We start from the raw sequence: 23922 nt of genomic DNA, 5'->3' as shown, positions 1-23922 counted from the left end.
GTCTTGAGGAGAACGCTAACATTTAAATTTGGGCTAATTGGTCACTTGACTGAGGAACTCTGACCTTTGATAATGATGGAAAATTGAGGTAATTCCTGCTTAGGAAAAGCACAAATGCCTATCCTGCTTAGAACAGGCATAAAGCTATCAAGTGCAGTCTCTAAAGCTGTCATGCTTCAGTGAAGATGTGAGTCTTTAAGGCCAGATGATGTTTAGCTTAAGTGTTTTTGGATGTGTGCTGGTGGGGGCACTTCATACGCTCCCATTGGAATATGGGATTTTCTGTGTGGGGTTATGTATCTTCAGGTGTAGTTGATTTCTAGATATAAAGGAGTGTTATTATTATTTTCTTTTTAGTCCTCATATGTTACTGGAGTGAACAATACTTGTTGTGGTTTTAAATAATAAATAATCAACCTCTTGAAAAAAATCGGTCTTTATATTTTAGTATTTTTAAAAACTGATTTAATATGATTTATGCCCTGTCAAACAGTGATTTCACAAACAGTTTATTCTAGCAAAGGTCAGTTTGCAGCTTTGCAATCAGGAAACTGATCTGCTTGAAAACACAGCTGACAGAATGGAAAGAGCCCTGACTTGATTCCTACGTAGGTCCCCCACAGGGATCTACTGTCAGCATGAGTAAGGGGGCAGAGTGAATGGCCAGGAGTTGAATGGGGAAAGATGAGAAAGGGGTTAGTACCTGATTATTTAATTATGGTAATTTTTGTATAAAGAAACCCAACCAACAACTTTGTGGTTGGCCAGTAAGCACATATATTGCTTTGGAAAATGAGAACAATGGATACATTATTGCTTCTATTTAGCTTGTTTAGAGCTTTGTAAAGTTTTCTTAGGTTATAGAACTCCTCACTTAATCATAAAATGTATTTTGTTGGTTTGCTATTTTATCTTGAGTTAGGCAGTAGTCTACATTGTTTCCCTCAATTAAGTGGCCATGTTAATATTGTGCAGTTTGCTGTGATGCGTTATAATCAGTGCAGCTATTACAGTAAGGTGATATGATTCAATACAATCAATGAAGATTGGATTCTGTGGTAGAACTGTAGTGAAAACTTTCATTGGCTTCTCTGGGAGGTCCTTTTTATCTGACATTGTGGTGTCAGAACTGTTGGTAATGTTCATATTCCCAGTGTTTAAAAGAAAATAAAATTTACAGAATGCACTAAGATGCTCTTAAATTTTTTTCCTGAATTTTTATGAGTGAAACTGCACTATCATTGTTTTAATACATTATACATACCCTGCTCCAACTTTTTATGCAGATCAATCTATCATGGATGTTTTGAAGCATAAATGTTTTCTAGAAGAATTATTATTTTGGACAATAAAATATGAGTTTCCACAGAAGATGGTGACTTTCTTACTCAACATGCTACCAGATCAAGATTATAAGGTACTTGCCTTACTTCATTCAAACCTAAATATGTTTTCTTATTCACATACTCAGTGTGCATTATGCCTTGCATGAGACCATGTATGTTTATATTTGAATAATAAGCAGTAGAATAATGCAGATCTTTTACCTTGTTTTGAGAATTTTGTTAGAAGGTCTGAAGTGCTTAGTATTTGAAGAGTGATGTGGACAAAATAAGATGGATAATTTTGGAGCAGCAGAGTTAATTTTGATCTCATGCTTTGTTATTTTCCTTTTTGGCTGTTAATTGCATATTTGCACGTGTTGGATTTTGTTTTGTTTTATTTTACTTTGCAAAATGGGGTTTAATCACTTAAAATATGTGGATCACCAGTGTGTGATTCTGTGGTGTGGTATGGCTGGTGAATAATTGCAGTGACTTCATTCCTGTTTCAAGTGTTGTAGTAGGCAGTGGTTTCTCCATGCAGGCCATTACAGTGTGAGTGTTCTTGCTGCAGCTATGCCCTAGGTGACTTTGGCAGCCTTCCAGGTGCTTCCTTACAGAGTTTTGCAGTTGTCCATACCAAGTATCTCCTGGCCTGGAGTTGTGGAGACTGGATGTCATCTTCCTGTTTTAAATCTTGGTGTGCAGCCAGGTTTGGTTGTTTGCTCCACATGTTCCCAAGACCTAGTATACATAGCAATAAGGCTTAACATTTTGCTCTGATCGTGTCATACTCTTGAGCCATGCAAATATTTTGGACCTTCTCAATCCCTGCTGGGAGACAAAGAACAAGAAATCCTGAAGTCTGGGCATGCAGATTTCTTCAAAAATGTGTGTTTATAGTGGAACAGCCCTGAATTTGTGTCCCCTTAAAACCTTGCTGTATCAAAACAAAGGATATGAAGATAACTTGCAAGGAAGAAAAGGATATGGGCTTTCAGCAATACTGTGTCCATGTCAAGACACCGTTTTGATTTGGGATACCAGCCTAGATTCGTCTTGGTCTTGGATTCAGCTAATATGTGAGGAGAGATTAGGACTTCTTAACTGATGAACCCTTACCATGAAGCTTGCATTCTTCTTGATAATTTGGGGACCCACATGGACATCCAGTTCTCTTGATCCATTGCCAGCGAAATTCCTGCCCGTAAAAACAACCAGCTGCTAGCACATGGAAGAATCTGGTAAGTGTTGGCTGTGTTTCCCTTTTTACTATACCATGTAATAACAACAGCTTTTAATGGTCATGGGATCTTTCTTCCTTTGACAACAAGCCACAGTCTTCAGTGACTTTTTTTTTTGTTGTATTCATCATCTGTCTTCACTCAGAATGGAGACCATGATATATTTAATCTCTACTGACTACCACCTTTATCTGGAAGTAGTCCATCTTCTACCCACCAATACTGCATGCTGAGATTGAAAGATTTTAAACATTTTTTTGTGTTAGAGGGGTTTTTTTGTTACCAGTTTTGTATTGTATTTCATTAAACAGCTAATTCCTGTGTAAAAACTTTATTAGAAGCGCAAATCCCAAGTATTTGAAGTCTTTTAGGATCTGTGTTTATTTTAATTGCTGATTGTCTCAAATGCATTTTTAAGTAGTAAGGGAACTTGGAGCAGGAAATGTATCACACAGCAATCCTAGGAAGGCAGTAACACTGTTTTTTCCCAAGATAACCTGTGCTTTGTTGCAAAACTGTGTCAATGCTGCATGAATTTTAAACATGTCTATGAGGACTGGGGCTAATTTACAAGTAGTGTCTCTGCCTTTTACATGTACATAGAGGGAACATAGATTTTGGGATGAATTAGAAGAATGTTTTATGTTATAGGCTCCCATTTAGCTTTTTGGAAAAAAAAGTCTTGTGGGCTGATTAATCATATTGCATTCTCAAATAGCAGGAATACCTGGAGGGATATAAACTGTTCCAGGTGATCTCTCAGCTTTCTGTTACTTCTCTCATCTCATCTACACTACATGTACTTTCCTAATTTTTTCTATGTCTGCTCTTGTGCAATTTAGCTGATTTTTTGTGAGGTGATTTAGTGCATTAAATCAGCAGAATTCTGCTAGGTTGGTTTTCTGATAAACTGAGGGAGCTAGCCAGACACAGAGCACAGAGCTGGCTATCTGTGCATGCTTTGAAATTGTTGAAATCTCTGACCTCCAGCATGAACATAGTAGAGCTGACTGATCCACCATTGCCCTGGGCAGCAGTCACTGAGCCACCAGCGATCTCAGTTGCACAGATTTATTTTGAAATAGGAAAACAAACTTCCCTTTTAGGATTCCCAATATCGAAAAGAGGTGTTGAAAGGGGTGGGCTAAAACCCTGGGTTAAGTAGCTATTCCCTCTCTTCCCACTTGGGCATATGAGAGAGACAGCACAACAAAAAGTGTGATCTTTGCCTTACAGATTTGTACTTGAGGCATCCCTTCCAGCACTCTCTGACTTTTGAAGCTTGGAAGACTTAGAAGTGAAGAAAAAGAAAGCAGAAGAGAAATTTACCAAAGCTTCCAGGAGATTAAAGGTGTTATGGTGTGGACAAGAGGAAAAGCAAAAGGCCAGAGAAATAGCCCGTCATGTGACCGAGGAGAAGGCAAAGAATGTGTTGACAGTAAACAGGAAGCTGATGGAAGAGTTTAAATCATCCAAGGGCAGAGCCTTGCTGAAATCTGGAATACTGGAAGTAGAAAAATGCAAAAGCATCTGGTAGAGATAATGAATCAACAGTCGTAATTACCAAAAATGCTGTGCCTTGTTGGGCACCTCCCGTAGAGACCATTGAGGCAGCTATTAGAGCAATAACCCCTGGATATGCTGTTCTGCAAATTCCGTAGAACAGTTTTTCTGTTGGAACCTTAAATGTTCAGCTGGCAGAAGTATCTTCTTCTTAGGGTTGAGAATATAAACATGGGAGATATAAGTTCTAACTGAAACATGGGGCTGATGTAAGTCACCTAAAAGTTCTGGGATTGTTGAGTGGCAACCAAGAGGAAAGGCCAGTTGAAAAAATTAACTTTGTTTTTCGATAGGCTAGACATTTAGAAGCTGCACAGATCATAGAGTAAGTCAGTGAAGGTAATTAAATATACAGAAACTATGTTTGTCTTAGGAAGCCACTTCCTGCAAAAGATTGGAAGCTATTTGGAAGGATGTGTTACATCAAAATCTCCGTTTTTGCTCTGATCTATATTCTCCCTTAGTTGTGTATATAGCTTTGGCCACTGAAAGAAAGGATTCTGAGGTGGATGGACTGATTACTATGGCTGTTCTTACATATGGACTGCAGTTTACCACAGTATTTCAGCTTTTTAACTTATGGAATTGAGTTTAGTTTCTTCCTCTCAAAATTGGAAAGGGTTGTATTTTTTTATTTTACTTCCAGGTGAATGTAGGAGAAAAGCTTCTGTCTTTCCTTTACTTAGGTGTATTACAGAGTCTCTACCATTATTCTGTATTGAGAGCAAATTTACATTACTTTCAGAGGTTCATTATTGTATACGAGCGAGGCACAAAAAATTTTGATGCATGCTGATTTAAAATAAAGAAATAAAAAATCCAAAATTTGTCCGTAGAGAAAGACAGTGTTTTTGCAGCAACTTAAATTGAGAGTGCTGTGTAAAACAAGTAATACATAGTTCCTACATCTCAGAATCCAAAAATCCTTTCTAAACATAATACAGTGTGAAAAAATAATATGTAGAAAAGTATACTTTTTTTACTAGCAGCATTAATATACCAGCTTCTTAAAATATCCGGTGCATCATTTGTGTCTGAGGCTTAACATCAATAGCGTGAATGTCTTGATGATAAGTGTTGCTGCCAGTGATTAAAATTGTTTAAAGCTTTAATTTAAAGGAAATTATATGACAGGAATATCTGGACTACCAGAATGATGTGTATTAACTTTGCTGAAGCATTGCAAATACCTTGTTCCAAAAAGTCTTTAACTGAAAACAGTTACCATTGTGCTGCGGGCTGTATGTAGAACACGCTTTCAGTTATTATACATGTTTCCATCACTGTGGACCAGATAAAGGAAGGCAGTTTAAGTTTAGTCTTGCAGTGTTTCCTCTAGTGACATCCCCATCCCCACCCTGGGTCCATTTTTTTTGAGGATATTTGCTGGAAGAAACAGTTTCTGGACCCAACAGCAGCATTATGCCATCATATTTTTGGAAGTATTTTCTAAATGTGAAAAACATGGTAGTATTTTAATAATAAAAATATGGAAGCACTGAGTTTAAGGCAGGTCAAATAAAGTAGTGATTTGTGTATGGTCTGATGAAAACACAGTTGCCCAAGTGTGGTTTTAAAATTTCTAATTCTATGCTTATGAAAGGTTAATAATGAAGAAGGAATAGACAAGGGGTTTTTAGACTTTGATCTGAAAATTTTTATCACTACCCATCTTGTCTTCTTAACTAAGCCAGGCAAGTCCAGATGGTGTTAATTCAGAACCTAAAGTACTAAGTGAGAACTGATTTCAAAGCTGGCAGATATGCCCACATGTACATGCCCTGCAAAAGGTTGGTTTACAATGCAATCTGAGGCTAATGGAGGACACAAAACTGTACTATATGCGTACAATACATATTGTATGTATATGCATTGATACATTTAAATATGATCTCGTTTAAAAAAACCCGAGCAGTTGTGTGAAGAATAACAAAACTTGCTAATTACTTTAATTATTGAGGGGAAAGCATTGAAAGTTTATTAAAAAGTATAGGATGTTATGATAGCAGAAATGAAATTCAGTGTTGAAATACCTCCCTTGACAGGTGAATGAAAACCTTACTCCATAGGTAGATGAGCGCAAGTGATAAGTCAAGGCAGCTTTATTAGGCACTACTAAACTCATTGTTCACAGTGTATCATTTTAGAACATTTGTTCCTGTTGTAGGATGTAAAAATTTTGGGTAAATTAATTATTAGAACTATTACTACTTTCAGGTGTTATGCTGAGACCTTCTATTCATTGTTTGAACATTTCTGGCGGGTTTTTTTTAGTGTGAGAAGTATAGAATGAGAAGATTAGATTTTGGGAAAAGGTAATAAAATTAGAGGCTTGAGTTACCCCTCTCTGTAAATAGGTCTTTTCATGTGGACCGTTTCTAAAAACTATACATGGAACACTTACACCATCAGTTTTGGTTTGTCATAGCAACTGGTGTTTCCCAGGAAATGTTGATTGTACTTTTGTAAAGGAATATTTCATAATGAAACAAAGCTATAATTTTTATATAATACTTGTTAACATCAAAATTTCTTTATAATTTGCAGATTGCTTTTACAAAAACTTTTGTTCAGCATTATGCTTTTATTATGAAAACACTGAAGAAAAGCCATGAATCAGACACAATGTCTAATAGAATTGTGCATATCAGTGTTCAGTTGTTCAGCAATGAAGAACTAGCACGCCAAGTAACAGAAGAATGCCAGCTGCTGGATATTATGGTTACTGTTCTGTTGTACATGATGGAAAGTTGCCTTATTAAAAGTGAATTGCAAGGTAGGTTGATATGTTTGTTTGCTTCATTCCATGGATAATAAATTGATTATAGAGGAAACTTAATTTTTCTTGGGTAGTCGTCCACCACCCTCCAACCCTTTTTCTAAAAATGTACAGGATCTAGCAATGTGTGGTAGAGGGTGAGTATCCGAATTTCCTAGAAATATAAAGGTAGTTATCAAGAGTGATACTGATGTTTTATCCTTTGGTTTGTAGGGTTGTTTTGGATTTTTTGTTTTTGTAGGAATGTTATATAGTTTAGAATAAAGAGTATTACCTTGCAGGTGCTTAATTTATTGGGTAAAGTGCATAAACAACTATTTGAATGAGAAATTATATATGCAAATTGAGACCTTTATGAATTTAAAAAATATTTTCAAAGTATTTCACAAACTATTTGGAGTATTCGAAATTGTTTTAATTTTTCTCTCCTGTGATTGCCTTAATAAAACTTGATATATAATTAAAGGAGAATAATTTACTACTTTGTAAATACAGTAATTTGATCAAGCTTTTGTCTGACAGAGTGGCAATTTGAATTTGAACTAGTGTACATTGTGTAACTTTTTTAGTGAAAGCAACTGTCGTATTTCCACCCTCCTTGTTTTACCTGTCCTTGTCTGAAAATGGTGTCACAATGAATCTTGCTAACTTGTCGTGCTTTGATGTGCCTAACAGACTGCAGGCCTCTCAGCCCTCTTTATCCTAGTTTGAGTGTGAAAATATTCTGTAGACAGGCTGAGTGCTGTTGCTAAATAAGCATTATCAACTTCTGTGTGAAATTGTATTTTTTGTTGCCTGAAGTATCCTTTTTCTCAGTCTGCTCTGTGTGTAGCCTAAAAGAGTGACTGTACTGAAATGGGAAATCCTCAGTCGTCTAGCTCTCATGTGCCCTCATGCAGCAGCACTTCAACATGAGTTTTCCTGTTGCCCTACATAGATTGCTTTACAGTATTAAAAATGTTGAATATTTAACAGTTTGTATATCAAGTGATTTTTGCTAAATCAGTGCCATATTGGTGGAATGTAATTTAAAAATTACTTCTGAGCATCTTCTCATCGTTACTTGTTGGTCAGTATGGGATGTTGGTGGTGGTTATGTTCTGTGATGGAATTGCAGCCAAAAAGGCTGTGGCTGTGATTAGGCATTCTCTGAAGAAGCTTCCTGGTAATTAATGATGTAAACTGAAGCTGGTAAGTTAAATAACATCAAATGTATTTGTGATAGATGTGTGAGGAAAGACTTAGCTTTGGAGCAGCTACCCCATTGTTTCCTTTTCCTAGCACCAGTGATTTCTCTTAGCTAAGATGCTATCATAGCATTATAGAATCTTTTAGGTTGGTCATTGAGTCCAACAGTAAACCTAATACTGCCAAGGCTACCGCTGGGATGTGTCTGGTGCTTTTCAGTATTTCCACATTTCCTGCTCACTGCTTCATGTATGAGGGCTTGGGCATTGACAGAAAAAAATCATAAAATACTTCATTGGGTTTTTTCCCTCTCATATTCTCAGTGGCCTTCTTTTGCATTTCTGTGGGCTTGAATCTTGTGTTTATTTCAAATTATCACTTAGGATGCTGGAAATAGTGAGAAGTCTTTTAAAAGTCTGTGCTGGTGAGATAAATTGAGAAGACTTCTCTTTGTGCAGCTACTGTAAACAAAAGGTTGTTTAATATCTGAATGAGACAAAAGAACTGTTCTTCTTTTCTGCAATTTTCTTTGTGTGTGTCTGACCATAGCATTACAGTACATACTAATTGTTGGGTTTGCATTATTTTATAACTTTATTTATAAATAACAACAAGAAGGAACAAAATAACTTTTTCTTCTCTTTTTTTTTTTTACCTAGATGAAGAAAATAGTTTACATGTTGTGGTGAATTGTGGGGAAGCACTACTGAAGAATAATACCTACTGGCCCCTGGTTAGTGATTTTATAAACATACTTTCACACCAAAGTGTGGCAAAGAAATTTTTGGAAGATCATGGTCTTTTGGTAACATGGATGAATTTCGTATCATTTTTTCAAGGTATGTGACACTTATAATCAGTACTAATACGAGGATGTTAAGACAGCTTAATGTTCACAGTAGCAAAATCCTTACAATGCTGTATGTAAATATTTAATTTATTAGTATTCTCATAAGTTTGTATTTCTAGAAGAGAACAGTATATTCTAGAAAACAGGTAGATTAAAAAAATTATCTGATGGATCTTTGCTCTTCAACTACACACAAAACAATTGCATCACACTTAGTTGACTCAGATTGGTGCAAGAATTCTGAGGTTGTACTTGAAGTACACATCATAACTTGTACTAGAAGTATTTTGCTGGTGAAGTTCTGAATTTAAGTATTGGGGAAATTAATTTGACAAATCAGGATTTTTTTGAAGTGTTGCAATGGAGAATGTTTTTTATTATTTAAAAGAAATAGTTCAAAATGGTGAGCTTCTCAATACTGATAAATGTTCTGAGGACCAGCATCCAAATGTTCTCATTGACTAAGTGACATTCAAAGCCGAAGTTAATGTCACCTGAACAGCAAGGACTGCGGTTATTAGCTGGTCTAGAGCTAATGTTCTTTTCTGGTTTATTTCTGTACAAACTTTATTGCTTGTTCTCATATTTTATCAATTATTCTGCTGCTAGATAAAACAGATTCTTACACTTTGTGGAGGTTTTTTTATCTTTATTGGTGTGTAAATGCATAACACTAAAAATACTGCATTCTATTTAGCTCTAGTTAAATATTGGGTTGTATAACTCTGCTTAAATCTTTGAAGGTATGAATTTAAATAAACGAGAATTAAATGAGCACGTGGAGTTTGAATCGCAGACATACTATGCTGCCTTTGCTGCTGAGCTGGAAGCCTGTGCCCAGCCAATGTGGGGTCTTCTGTCACACTGCAAAGTTAGGGTAAGGCTAATGTTTCTTTGTCATAATTCTTGGGTTTATTCATGACTTATTCTAGAATTCTCAAACTTGAAAGGTCTATCTGTTTTGTGTTTGAGAAGACTTGGATTATGCTGTCTTTGTCTATCAAATAACATAAAACTTCATTGAGCTTGGATTCTGTGTCTTATTCATGCTTGAACCTAATTTATTGTCTCCAGTACTGGGACTACAAGTTCAGGATGTGTACAAGTCATTCCATGTGACTGTACATATGGAATAACTTTGATCTGATGAAGAACTTGATAACATATCTCTGAGTCATTCTGCCTTTCAGTGGGAAAGGAGATACACAAGTTGTCCTAATGTGATTATAATGTTGATTGTGTCCGCAGACACACACTTCATTATAATGAGGGATGGAGCAATTTATGGGTTTGTGTAGTTTTAGTCAGTCTGAGGTGAAAGCCTCTTAGGTTTTGACATCTTATTGTCTCCAAACTAGAGCAAAAACTTGTTACTATTTGCTAGACTGTAAGTAATAGCAAAAATTGAATCCATTAGCTTTTAGGGATAATTAACATATAAACCCCACTTTTTACTGTTTTCCTATGAAAAAATACTTATATTTGAAATTAGCTTATTGAGATGCTTGATAGTGTCCATGAGACAGTAATACTTGAATTGAACTGTGCAGTAAAAAATGTGCCCAAGCGTACCATGTGATTTTAAAAGTTAAAACCAGGCCTTTCTGTGTTGTAAGCTATGCTGATACATTATGAATGTATCAATTTGAGTCTACATTAGCTCTTGAAAACTGAATTACAGTTTCTGGCTTTTTGCAGTATTCCTTTCTTTTTTGCTTTGGGATGGGATAGTCTGCCTTTTTTTTAAGACCTGTAAGATTCCTTGCTCCACCTGTTGTCTTGTCAGTCATGTCCTCAGCCACATTTGAATCTTTTGGTTGTTCTTAAAAAATCTGAAAATGTTCTAGAAATTTCATAGCTTAATTGTTGTACATATTTAGTGAAACCTGATGGATGGGAAGAGATTACAGCTCATATCTCACAGGATAGGGAAAACCTGCAGAGCCTGGCCCCCCTACAGAGGGTGGAGCAACAGGATGGGAGCATGGCTGCTGTATTTCCTGCTGAGAAAAGGTGTCTGACTGAGCCAGTCGGCATTTGCACAGCTTCTGGCTGGCCTAAGCACTGCTGGTTTTTGCATAAGAAGCGTGTCATAGATGCCCTGAGAGTGTGAGGCAAGTCTGGAGTCTGTTTAGGGGGAAGGAAGATTAAAGGAAAAATCTGTTAAGAAATGAAACTTTGCAAGTTCTGCTGATCACAGAGCAATTTGGTTTAGCTCCCTTTCTGCCTTCCCTTTTTGCACATTGCTCCTTCTCTCTTGGAAGGCAATGTACAGCTCTAGTCTTGAAATACATGATTTAACCTGAAATATAATGTAGTTTTATGGCATTGTTATAGAGTTACATCATACAGTCATAACAAGGTTTGCTTACTGTTAAAATCTATGCAGTATTGTGGTATTGTAGCATTTTGGGTTGGACTCAATAGTCTTGGAGGTCTTTCCCAACCTTAATGTTTCTGTAAAAATATTCTTGAAATAATCAGATGTATTTGTAGTAGGGAAACAATGATACTTACTTAAAGCTGTTTTGGCTCATGTAGTGTGTTGGTTTCTCTTAACTGCAGGAAACACAGGAATACACACGGAATGTTGTCAGATACTGCCTCGAAGCGCTTCAGGACTGGTTTGATGCTATCAACTTTGTAGATGAGGTAAATATCCTTAGGGAATTTAAGCAAAACACTGTGAAAATCTGATTAAATTTCAAAGGTAATACACTTCTTGCCCCCTACTCTCCCCTTAAATTAAGTCATTGCTCAAAGTAGTGATCAAGAAAGGATTGCCTTGCTGAAATTAGAGTTTGTACTTAATAGTTGCAATGTTATATCCTAGGATTATTTATTTGTAGAGTCTTGGTGACTTAGATTTGCTGGTGCAATCTTAAGCTGTGTGAGTTTTAAAAGCACTGCTATTAATACACTACTGTTGTGCTGAATGAAGAGCTGAAGCAATGGCAAAAGAGAAGTCCTGTTGTGCTGTGGTAGTGGGAGCAGCTTTGCAGTTATCAGGCAATACTCTCAAACACCTCAGAGTGCCATTGGCTACTAGGGACTTAGAGAGAAACTACAGCTGTCTAAGGAGAACTTGAATAGTCAGAAAGGCAGGGGAATGAAGTAATAGTGGAAAGTCCATCAAATGAAGACATGCCAAGATACTGTCCTTGGTGGTTGTGGCAAAGACATTTGTAAGTTTGGTTTTTTCAATATATTATACTAAAATACCTTTATTTTACTTTTCAGCCAGCTCCTAACCAAGTTACTTTCCATTTGCCGTTGCACCGTTACTTTGCCATGTTTTTAAGTAAGGTAAGCACATGTTGTAGTCACACAGATGGAAGTTCCCTGTCGAATGTGATAATTCAGTACAGTGTGTGCTTGCTTTTGTTTCTAGGCTGTCAAATGCCAAGAACTAGATCTGGATACTATCTTGCCAGATCAGGAGATGCTGATGAAACTAATGATTCACCCGCTTCAGATTCAGGTATGGACAGAATACACACAGAAAAAAGAGTTGCTGTCAGATTCTTTTAACCGTAGTCATTTAAGTATATTCAGAAGTATTTAGCAAAGGGAAGCATGTCTTAATTGTGGAATGTCAAAATAACTATATGTGACAACAATAACTAGAAAATATTGAGTGTAAGATAAACTTCTTTTTTCTTCTTCTTATCTCCAAAATTATATATGTGGCATTAGTTATCATACTCTGAGAGGTATATAATAATATTCACTATAGCACTTCCAAAAGGGTAGGAAGAACCAACCCTTTGAAAACATAGAACTGTTATGTTATGAATAGAATGCAGTGCAAGTTGAAAAGAAACACGAATCTGAAAATTTCTGATTTTAAACTCAGACTGAGTTCAAGAATGGATGCACCCTGCAATTTATTTTTATTTACAAATTTGGATTTATTTGTATATAAGTGGCAGTGAGCAGTATTTTTAATCACCGCTTTTAGATCTAACCTCTTTATAACCACAATATCTTCATTTTTTGAGTACTTCTCATGTATAAATCACCATTTGGCTTTGATTACTTTTGTTGTCTGAAATGTGCTCTCATATTAAAGTGTAATATCTGTCAGATGTCCCTGATCATTGCAGGGGGGTTCGAATAGATGACCTTTAAAGGTCACTTCCAACCCAAACTATTCTATGATTCTACAAGGAAGCTGCAGAGAGACTTTTCACAAGGACATGTAGTGACAGGACAAGGGCCAATGGCTTTAAACTGAAGGAGAGTAGTTTAGATTAGGTATCACAAAGACATTCTTTACTGTGAGGTGGTGAGGCACTAGAACAGGTTGCCCATAGAAGATGTGGCTGCCCCATTCCTGGGAAGTGTTCAGGGTCAGGTTGGATGGGGCTTTGAGCAACTTGGTCCTAGTGGAAGGTGTTCCTGCCCATGGCAGTGGGGTTGGAACTAAATGATCTCCAACATTCCTTCTGACTCAAACCTTTCTATGATTTTTATGTTTCTGTAATCATATTTTGATGATCTGCTAAACACTGAATTGAATAACTGAATATCCCTGATATAATTATAATTTTTTATTTTATTTTCCCTGAACAGGCAAGTCTTTCTGAAATTCACAGCAACATGTGGGTTAGGAATGGTCTCCAAATTAAAGGACAGGCCATGACTTACGTGCAGTCCCATTTCTGCAATTCCATGATTGATCCTGATATTTACTTGCTGCAAGTAAGTTATGTTTTCTGAGAAGCCAAGCTAATACTGTTTACCAACAAATATTGAATTAAATTAATTGAATAAAATTAATTTATTCTCATTCTACAGGTCTGTGCCTCTAGACTGGACCCAGATTATTTTATTTCATCTGTTTTCGAAAGGTAAGGTTAAAAGGAGAATGGTCTTGTTCAGTGTTGTGCTAGCTGTTGACTAATTTATACAATGTGATAGAAAAAGGGCATCTTCAGTGGTACAATTCTGCCTAGCCAAAATGAACACTTATCTAAGGGCTTTGCTGAAAGAAGTATCTCTTCATTTTAAACAGGATTGGCTTTTGATTTACAGTGCGGTAATGAAGCTTCAGACTTTTTTTTCTGAGCATCTTTAGGGTTTTTTAAGTTTTACATATGTTCATATGCTAGGATATTCCAACCTGAAGAAGTAGATAAATAGAGCTGCAATAGTAAGAGACACAGAAAAGATGTCTGCTTTTCGGGGGGAAAAAAAAATAAATCAGAGTTTGAAAACATTAATTTTCATTACCTTTTATATCTTCATAAATGTAAGATGTTTTCATAAGGAGTAAATATCATTATAGCACATTCCATAGATAAATAAAAATCTAAATTTAAAAAGAAGATTTTAATGTGGTTTGTTTGCATTTTTTTCACTTTGTATTCATTTAGGTTGTTGTGAATGCTATCCTGAGTTTATATTACATTTCACATTCATGTTTTAATGTTGGAGAATGATGTTTCTGACTTTGCTATTTGCTCTTTAGATTTAAGGTGGTAGATCTATTAACGATGGCATCACAGCATCAAAATACAGTTCTTGACTCAGAGCATGAAAGGTCCATGCTGGAAGGAGCCTTAACATTTTTGGTCCTTCTGTTAAGTCTTCGTTTACATTTAGGTAAGAATCACTGCTTTAGGAATACTTGTATGTAAATAACACTAAAACATGTTCATTTATATGCAACACTTAGTAGCTGCCTTAAAGCTGATCAACCATATAGTAACTGAGAGCATTCAACACTTGGTTTCTTCTTTGCCAGTTATTTAATTTTAATCCCTTATGGATTAGAAATAGATATAATATAATGGAGAGAAACAGCTGTAATGGAAGTGGGTGATTTGTATAGGTGATCACATGAAGATTCTCTGTCTTTTCCAGAAAGACAGCAGTTTTAATTTGTACCTGTCTTTTCTGACTGAGATTGTCTTTCATAACATTTGCACTCCCTCCTTTTTATCCTGTATTTTTATTGCACTGTATGATTACTTAATATTAGTTTGTATCAAGTTTGACATGCTTTTAGTGTCAAATGAAAACTGAATGTGTTTTTTAAAATCATGCTATTTTAATGGCTTTTTAAATTTTATTGTTCTAGGAATGACAGATGATGAGATCCTCAGGGCGGAGATGGTAGCCCAACTCTGTATGAATGACAGGACACACAGTTCATTATTGGATCTCATATCCTTGGAATACATTAACTAATGTGCATGAATGAGAATGACAGGTGCCGGAATAGTAATAGGATTTTGGAGCTTGAACAGCATGTTTTTAGCTTACGTAATTAAAACAAATTGTGTAAAGGTGTGTTTGCACATACTTGTTGGCAAAGGCATTTGCTCCATTGTTTTTTCTTTACAAAATAGGCTATACTTTTTAATAGTTTAAAATACAAAATGCTGTAATGCTGTTTTTATTATGTTTTTTAACACTGCAGAAGTCTTTTAGCTGTGAGATACGAAGTCTGTTTTCCAACGACCTTGTAGAAAGTTTAGCCAAACGTCACCTTTATCTGGGTTTGAGCCTTTCAATATTGCTATTTTTATGCCAGTATAAAAAGCAGCCAGTCTACACTATATTTGCTTTTGTTATCAGTAGCCAAAAATGCAAATAGTAGCAATCCTGCATGTTGCTTTGACATGCATGTTGCTTTGACATTGGAGTGAAGTGCTTGTGTTCTGGGGGAAAGAGTAGCAAACTCCAGGAGCTCTTCCTGCACAGGGATACAGTTCATGTTCCCAGACAACTCATTACAGATGTGCAGGTTTTACTGCCATTAGTGTCTTAGGTTCTGTAGGCAAATTAAATAGCTTGTCATGATTGCATAAAAGAGCTTGCAATCCAGGGGTAGGCATTGAGCAAAAATAGTAGGAATATAAAGACAGGAAAGGAGGAGATTGAGAGTTACAAATCTGTAGTAAGAATTATTAATTGTTATGATATGACTTAGTAACTCAAAGATTTAGATGTGTAAAATAAGCGATCACTTAGAATGGTTCACTTAGAATGGTTCACTTAAGTGAATCACTTAACTGTGTAAAATAAGTGAATCATTATACAAGCAATCCCTTTTCACTAAGCAGAAGTTTACTTATTTGTAGGTGCTACTCGTGTTTTGAAGTAATGTCTGTAGGTCAGTTAAGTATTGCTACCAAAAATGAGAACTATCCAATCCAAGATGCAGAATTACTTATAGTGTTCATGGATCCCAAGCTATTTACTTGCTTTTTCTGCCCTTAGCTGTAAAGGTAAAATATTCTTCCTATGAAGAGAGACAAAATGTTTGTAAATAAAGGCAAGTGCAAAAACTTATATACACTAAAGATAGTGGGTTTTATTTCACATTAAGTACCTAATGTCTTGAGCCAAGCACGTATTAATTGTCTTGCTTTAAAAAGTTTACTGTCCTAGCTAGGAGGCTTTGCTTCTCTTCAGTCATAGTTACGGTTCCTAGCAGCTGGAGGATACAGACCTCTTGTGGTAAGCACAGAGCACTGCCGAAACGTGGTGTGAAATGAGTGACTGAAAATGTCAAGAGAGGAGTAAAATGGCTGTGACCTGCAATTAAGTTAATTTTGCTTTCCTTAACACAGACATTACATTCCAGAAAACCCCAATCCCAAAAGTGGTATTATTCCAGGAAGTTTAAGCTTTGAATCAGTCCTGTCAGCTGTTGCTGACTTTAAAGCTCCTGTTTTTGAACCTGGAGGTTCCATGCAACAAGGAATGTATACACCTAAAGGTATGGCAATCTGTGTTCCCTTGCAACATACTCAGGGGTAAGATGCCTAATCAGTGTTTGTTTGGCTTTGTTGTTGTGGGTTTTTTTCCTTAAAAATAACCCAAACCCAACCTACCAAACGATGTTAAAAACCCCACCTCATCCTCCCCACAAAAAACCCAAACCCACTGCCACCACTAAAACCCCACAAAACTTATTTGACTTTTTCATTATTGTCTACTGCTTAAATTTAAGAGCATTGCTAAAGACTATCAATAGTCTTTAATAAATTCATTTTGATCTAGGCTGAAAATGAACTTTCGCATTACTCAGGTATCCTCAGAAAACAAGGGAAAATGGAGAACTGAAGAATTATTTTGTTTTACTGATCTACATACTTAATTATTTATATGATTAAAAAAAAATCTGATCTTCAATAGTTTAGAACTGTTAGCACCACTGAGATGTCAGTTGCAAAGATACTTTGAATTTCTTCACATTTTGATTATTAAAGATACCATGATGCTTTATTTTATTTTGCTTAACAATATTAGTATCCTGTGACGTTTTCCACAGTCAGTAGTGAGGGTCTAGAACAAAGTTCAGGCTAAGCTGGTTATAGAATACTGTTCTATAATTCTACAATGCATACAGTGCACAAGTGGCAAGTGTCTTCCCCTGACCAGCTTGTCATCGAAACTGGACTCAATACAGCATTGGTGTGAAAGGAGTGAAAGAATTTAAGAACTTAGTGTTCCATTACTGTTTCCTGTCACTGAGCAGATAAGCCTGTAGGGATCTGAAATGCTCCATGTGCTCTGGTTGTGCTTCAGCTAATGGCAAAGCTGAAAAGGGTTTAACTCCTTCCTCCCCTGCGTACTTCCCTTGAAAACTGGAAAGGTTGAGGTTTCACAATTTTGAAAGCATTTGGTTTGTAATCTTTTGTGTATTTTTTTTTTTTGGCAGGGCGAGGTGGGGGGCGGGCAAAGGAGTTGATGTAGGAAGTAGTACTGTACTAACTTGTTTGCCAGCTTTTATACTGTGAGACTAGTCAGTAAAGGTCTTTTATACAAGTTAACAACTGGTGAAGTAATTTTGAGAAACCAGAGTTTTGAGAATTGATTCATTCAGGTTCCTTGATGTGTAATTAGGCAGCTTAACACCTATGTATTTAAAATAACTTTGTTTTAATGTTATGTAAACTGCATTTCTTTATGTCATATCCCATTTCTGGAGCTTGTGAAATGCTGGTATTTTTCATAACAGAGTTTGAAGGAAAGAAATGGATTATGGTATTTTTAATTATAAAACTTTATATTTAGGGAATCTAATGCTAGATTACAGTATTTGGGTGTTGTTTTGTGTTTGGATTTTTTTTAACTTCAGATAAACAATTTATTCTAGAGGAAAACTGTGTTAAGTATCTCATTTATAGCGGTAAATACTGAAGTAATTTGTAGCACTATACAGAATAGCTTCTTCTTAGGGTAATAAAAAAAATCAAAAAAGCTTCTGCAGGAATAAAAGCTGGCATGGTTTTCTTTGCTATTCCCTCTTAAGTGCTCATACGCTCCATAAGACTACATAGGTTCTCAAAACCTTGGCTTCTAAGAATCATAGTTTGTGGCCTGTCACAGTTAAAGCAAGTCATGTTGAGATCCATTCCCTCTAATCCTCTAATCCCTTGTTTCCCTAAATTTGGGGGGGTGAAATCTACTTTATATTCACAGATCCCTAGATTTTGCATCCATTAACTATCAGTAAAACAACCCAAAACAACCAACCAACCAGAACAAACCAAATTCCAAAAACACGTTCTTCCGATTCTCTGTAGATTTGTGTGCTGACGATGAGCTGTGTGTGCATTTCCAATATTCCCTATATGGCTCCCCCACTGAGTCCTTCTCTTTGTGCATTAGCAGCCCACACAAACTTAGTCTGTATTTCAGACTGCAGTAGTTAACTCTGTCCAGAAAGAATGGATGTTTCTCAAGCTAAATTTGATCATATTTCATATATAATGGAAACTGTGCTGAGTGTTCTCTCTCAGCAGTGTATGAGGATATCTCTAGAGCTGTAATCTTAGCAGGGGTTAATATATAGAGTATAGACCATTATACAGGAGTATAGGCCACTTGACTTCCTGCCTGGGGAAAATTAATCTCAGAAGTGTGGCAAAGCTGATTATTTTTGCCTGTGAAAAGTTGGAAGACTGTTGTAAGCACTTGTGTTGTGTTATTCCTGCTGGTGGAGCTAAAATTCTGTGTCCACTGGGTTTCTTCCTCCTTTTGGGGTCATTGAATCTTGCCTTCACATTGCTGTGTTATGAGAGCTAAACACTTCAAAACAATTAATAGAATGAACATCTTTTTTTGACTCTAGGTTGGAAACCTAGTTTTGTTTTTTAATAACTTGTAAATAGAAAAAAAAGGCAGTTAAATGGGATCTCTTTATAGACTGTTCTGTGTTGGCCCTGATCACTTTTCTGTGATTGCTCTGAAAAACCACTCCTGATGTTACTTTCAAGCTACTAAATTAAACAGATGTAACCTAGATTTTAATGCCAAAATAATGCATAGGTATTAGTTTAAAAACAAAGGCATATTTGTAAAGGATTGGTCACAGATATCATTTTATATGAAACTTAACCATTTTCAAGACTGAACAAAAGATTGTTTTTGAGGTCACTTGGTTCACTATGCTTAGTGGTAAAATATCATCTACCTGCTAACTGCTCTGCAGTCTGTACTTCTGATTTTCAAGAGGGCTTGTGCTTATCATGTACCAAATGAAAAATAATTTAAACCTTTTCTTACATATACTTGGAAATGAAAAAGAGCAGAACAAAATGTGCACAGGAAAAGTGTTTTGAGAGTTGTTTGGGGAATTTGTTAATAGAAAAGAACTATTGCCTTAATAGGGTTTTTTTTTTTTTGTTTTGAAACAAATCAAAATTTCACAAGAAATATTTTTCTTTCTTGACAGTGGTAATTATTAATATAATAAGTATTACTAGAGTTATTAAAAATTGCTGTCGTTTGCTGAAATAATTATATAATAGAAAATCACATAATTAAAGCTAGTTAAGAAGAGACTCTTAGAATAAGATGTAAGGTCTTTAAAAAGAATGTTAACACATAATTTCTTTTAAATAACAGCTGAAGTTTGGGATAAGGAGTTTGACCCTGTCATGGTAATACTTCGAACAGTTTACCGTAGAGATGTGCAGTCTGCAATGGACAGATATACAGCATTGTAAGTTGGATCATTTTTAGAAATGTAACACCATATTGTTGCTCATTGCACAACACGTTTTTTGTTTTCACTGTCTGGTAATGCTAATCATTTTGTCAATGTTTTCAGGCCCCCCAGATTTGTCCTGGAGTAAATAGTCTACAAATTTCCAGGCAGTATCAGGGTTTTGGTTATTTTAGTCTGTTAGTCTTCCATAAATATTTAGAAATATATCTGAAGTGCCACAGAGAAAGTAGTGAATGTTGTCACAGCTAAAATACTTAACCAAAGGTAGTGTTTAAAAATCAGTTACAAATTGTTTAAAGCAGCATTATCTGTTTTTATTTATTTTGCACTTAGGTACATGAAGTGCAATATTACAGTGTCCTGTGTTTTGACATTATATTGAAGACAGTCTGTTTTTTTTCCTGTGTATTCACTCATGATGGAAACCATAGGTGAATTAAATTCTGATGTACAGGAAAAAACACTGGTGAAACTCTTTCAGTTCTAACAAGCAAGATGATATGGTCTTAATTCTGTTCCTTAACATTCTGTCCCTTACAGCTGTGTACTCTTACAGATTCGTATTTCAGCTGATTTGTCTTTTATTTCACACCTTGGGAGTAAAAATCAAGATTAAAAATCCCTTATAATAAATGTAATGAAATAATCCTCTGCCCCTGTGGTGAGTGAGGTAGTATTCTGCTAAATAATTGCTTTGTCTATTGCACTGGATTCCACTTATTAGAAGTATCGGTCCATATTGAACTTAAAATTTAATTTTTAAATTCACAGATAGATAGCACTGATACTGTCAATTGTAGCTAATTATGGGTAGCGTTTCCTGGTATAGCCTATAACCCATTCCTCCACGTGTGAGTTTTCTTTGTTAGATGACCAATGTGGTTTTGGGTGCAGTCAAGTTTTCTCTCTCCTCTGTGTGCCTCTTAGAATGAAAATGGAATGCCTAAATTCCTAGCTGTAGCTAAAAAATCATTTAACTTTATAAATAAAGGTCATTTACATCAGTGGTAATGCACAGAAAAATAACACTAGAGTCAGTTTGATCTTTTTGGAATGCTGCTTAAATATATTAAATGGCTTAGAAATGCTTATCATTATAATGTCAGTCTGAACAATAAGAATGCAGGATATTTATCTGTAGTAATGGCAGTTGTCTAAATTATTGCAGTGTAGATTTGCAATATTGCACGTATAGAAACATTTTCAACATTTAACATTTGTTTCAACAGTTTAAAGCAAAGTGGTAAATTCCCTGGAAACCCATGGCCTCCGTACAAGAAGAGAACACCACTACACCCAAGTTACAAAGGTCTCATAAAGCTTTTGCACTGTAAAACCCTGCACATCGTGCTCTTCACACTTCTTTACAAGGTACAGTCATGATTCTCATTAAGTTTTTTACTTCCACATTTTTTACAAAAGTCCTTAGAAGCGTGATTTTTAAAGTTTATTTAGAGTAATCAGGTTCAATTTTTTGTTTATTTGCTATGTCCAGTATGAGATTTTTTCCTTCCACTTCCATTATTTCATGAATGATTAATTCATATATGCACACACTAAGTCAGGTACCCAAGTGGATGAACAGTCCTCCTCTACTTTGAGGAACACTGTCTTAACCATCAGAGTTGTGATTCAAATTGTTCTTCCATGACGGTCCCAAGGAGCACAGTGGCATGAGTGATGTTCCTTTGGCTCCCATTGCAGAGTTTTAAGGCATCAGCATCTTGTTCAAATATATGCAACCTTGGTGGTTTATATCCTCAAGAGCAAATAGGACTTATAACTGCAAATGGTTCTAACATCACTGCCCGGGCACATTCTGGCTTTTGATAATGTTATAGCACTTGTTTTTTAGGGCTAATTGATGTCCTTAAGTTGTGTTTGGTTTTGTTGTCAATAGCTGACTGCTGTCTTTAAGAGAAGTGCATCCTTTTTCAAGAGTCCATTCATCAGAAAATGGGACTTAGAATCTGTCTCTGCAGCACTTCCTAAGTACAGAGCCAGAGGAGGGACTGTAAGAAAGTGCTTTGATTGAGTAGTGCCTTTGCTGGGCAGACTTTCCTTTTGTGCGCTTTTAAGTGCTCTCAGCTTCCCTAAAACTATTTTGCTTCCCTATTAAGCTTCTGTTGAATAGAAAATAACCGTTGTAATACAGGAATGCTGCTGAAGGAAAGAAGAGTTTGGGATTATGTAGAAGATGAAGTAATATTTTGATATGGAACAAAAATGGAGAAAGTAGGGAAGGAATGCATTATCTTTTACTGTCTTGCTCATTAGTTCTTTTTTGGCTGCTTTTTCTCTTATTCCATCAAGAACCTTCAAGGACTTAAATCTTGAGAATCTTAACATTTCTGGGTTGCTGTTTTAGCTGAAATGCCAAATACTTTTCTACCAGATTTATGGATGGTAGAAAATACATAATGATTTATCCTGTGGGGTTGGCTTAAATGATGTCTGGTGTATTTGTGAAATTTTACCAATTTGTCACAGCCTTTATTGTATCTCTTGACTTTTGGGACTTCCTACAGAAGAACAGTAAACTACATTTGATGAGTTTACTTTTCAGAAGTGTTGGTCAGCATGACTTTTGATTCTGACTGATACAATTGCACATGCTCTTCATATTGACATAATACTGAGTCCCCTTTTTAATTAAATAACTTCTATAATCTGAGATTTGGTTGGGATTGATTAAATCAGGTGCTCAAGCATTTTTTAGAAAAGATATTGTAAAACAATGTATTTTTTAAAGGATTTTATCTCTGATGTTTTTAATGGGTTTATCTACTTAGGAAATCCCTCCCATTCAAAACGAAGTCATATCTAAAACTTTATTAGGCTACACTGAAACTTTTTGTAGTAGCCTGTCTACAATGAAATTTTAAATATATTTTCTCATAAACTTCTTTTTAGTCACTTGCAAGTTTTTGCCATTTTTCTTTCCTTTAAATCAGAATATTCTCCAGAGAAAAGCTGTCCTGGTTTTTAATTTCAGCAGCACTGGTTCTTCCTCTCAAAGCATTAAGAGCTGTGTTAGAGGAAAGATATGGGCATTTATTAATTTAAAGATAAGGTTGTTTATTATTTGTAACTAAAAAAGATGATGTGCAGGTTGGTTTTGAACTAAGTTCATATTGACCCTCTGAGGTTCCCAGTTATTTAGGCATGGCTTGTAGGACTAGGGCCTTGTGAGGCCTTATGTGATGGATCACATGAAAAAGGGAGGGAAGGCTTGTGCCTCACAGTAGTGGTGTCTGTGCAGCTTTACCTGCCACTTTGGAATTAAAGTAAATCACAGCTTGAACTAGTAATAACTTAAAAGTTTTTTCTGACTGGAAAGATGTAAAATTAAATTTTGCATTTTTGGTGATGATCAAAGGTTAGTTTTTTTCTAAACCTCAGAATAATTTTTAAACAATTTAAAAAAAAAATATAAAACCTGAAGAGTCCAAAATGTATTATTCAGAACACTTTTTTTTAAGTTTAGATGTATTGAAGCTTTAGTCTTCTAAGATGTGAATGTTTTTCTACCTAGATATTAATGGATCATCAGAATTTATCAGAGCATGTGCTTTGCATGGTTTTGTATTTGATTGAGCTGGGGTTGGAAAATTCTCCAGAACAAGAATCAGATGAAGAGGTAAGAATAAATACCATATTTTTCATTAAAATATAAAGGTATTGTCTAATGATTCATTATTTTTAAAAAATATTTTACCATAGGAGTTAGAATAAAATATCTATATTTACTTATACAGGGAAAAACTTAAAAAAACAAACCACCTCTCCCTCCAAAAAAACCTCCCAAAACCAACCAAAACCAAAAAAAGCAAGACCAAACAAACAAACAAACAACCCCCCCCAAAAAAACCTCCCAAAACCAACCAAAACCAAAAAAAGCAAGACCAAACAAACAAACAAACAACCCCCCCCAAAAAAAAAACCAAAAACCAACCAAAACCAAAAAAAGCAAGACCAAACAAACAAACAAACAACCCCCCCCA

The 23922-nt window shown here is 35.7% G+C and overlaps 1 protein-coding gene across 1 annotated transcript in view; it reads left to right on the top strand.

The window, feature by feature from the left end:
* UBR3 (ubiquitin protein ligase E3 component n-recognin 3 (putative)) overlaps positions 1 to 23922 on the top strand; it is a 102956-nt gene that overhangs the window by 21809 nt on the left and 57225 nt on the right. The window contains exons 7-21 of the mRNA XM_017835493.1: positions 1287 to 1417; positions 6677 to 6905; positions 8756 to 8935; positions 9690 to 9823; positions 11512 to 11598; positions 12187 to 12252; positions 12338 to 12427; positions 13522 to 13650; positions 13747 to 13799; positions 14420 to 14553; positions 15032 to 15117; positions 16537 to 16678; positions 19816 to 19912; positions 21148 to 21289; positions 23454 to 23558. Coding sequence (XP_017690982.1) covers positions 1287 to 1417; positions 6677 to 6905; positions 8756 to 8935; positions 9690 to 9823; positions 11512 to 11598; positions 12187 to 12252; positions 12338 to 12427; positions 13522 to 13650; positions 13747 to 13799; positions 14420 to 14553; positions 15032 to 15117; positions 16537 to 16678; positions 19816 to 19912; positions 21148 to 21289; positions 23454 to 23558 — 1805 coding nt within the window. The remainder of the gene's footprint in view (positions 1 to 1286; positions 1418 to 6676; positions 6906 to 8755; positions 8936 to 9689; positions 9824 to 11511; positions 11599 to 12186; positions 12253 to 12337; positions 12428 to 13521; positions 13651 to 13746; positions 13800 to 14419; positions 14554 to 15031; positions 15118 to 16536; positions 16679 to 19815; positions 19913 to 21147; positions 21290 to 23453; positions 23559 to 23922) is intronic.

The sequence above is a fragment of the Lepidothrix coronata genome, unplaced genomic scaffold (assembly GCF_001604755.1).
Source record: "Lepidothrix coronata isolate B3197 unplaced genomic scaffold, Lepidothrix_coronata-1.0 Scaffold7, whole genome shotgun sequence".
In the NCBI taxonomy this organism is placed as follows: Eukaryota; Metazoa; Chordata; class Aves; order Passeriformes; family Pipridae; genus Lepidothrix; species Lepidothrix coronata.
Note: the sequence above shows the minus strand (reverse complement) of the source record. Positions and strands in the feature narration are given on the sequence as shown.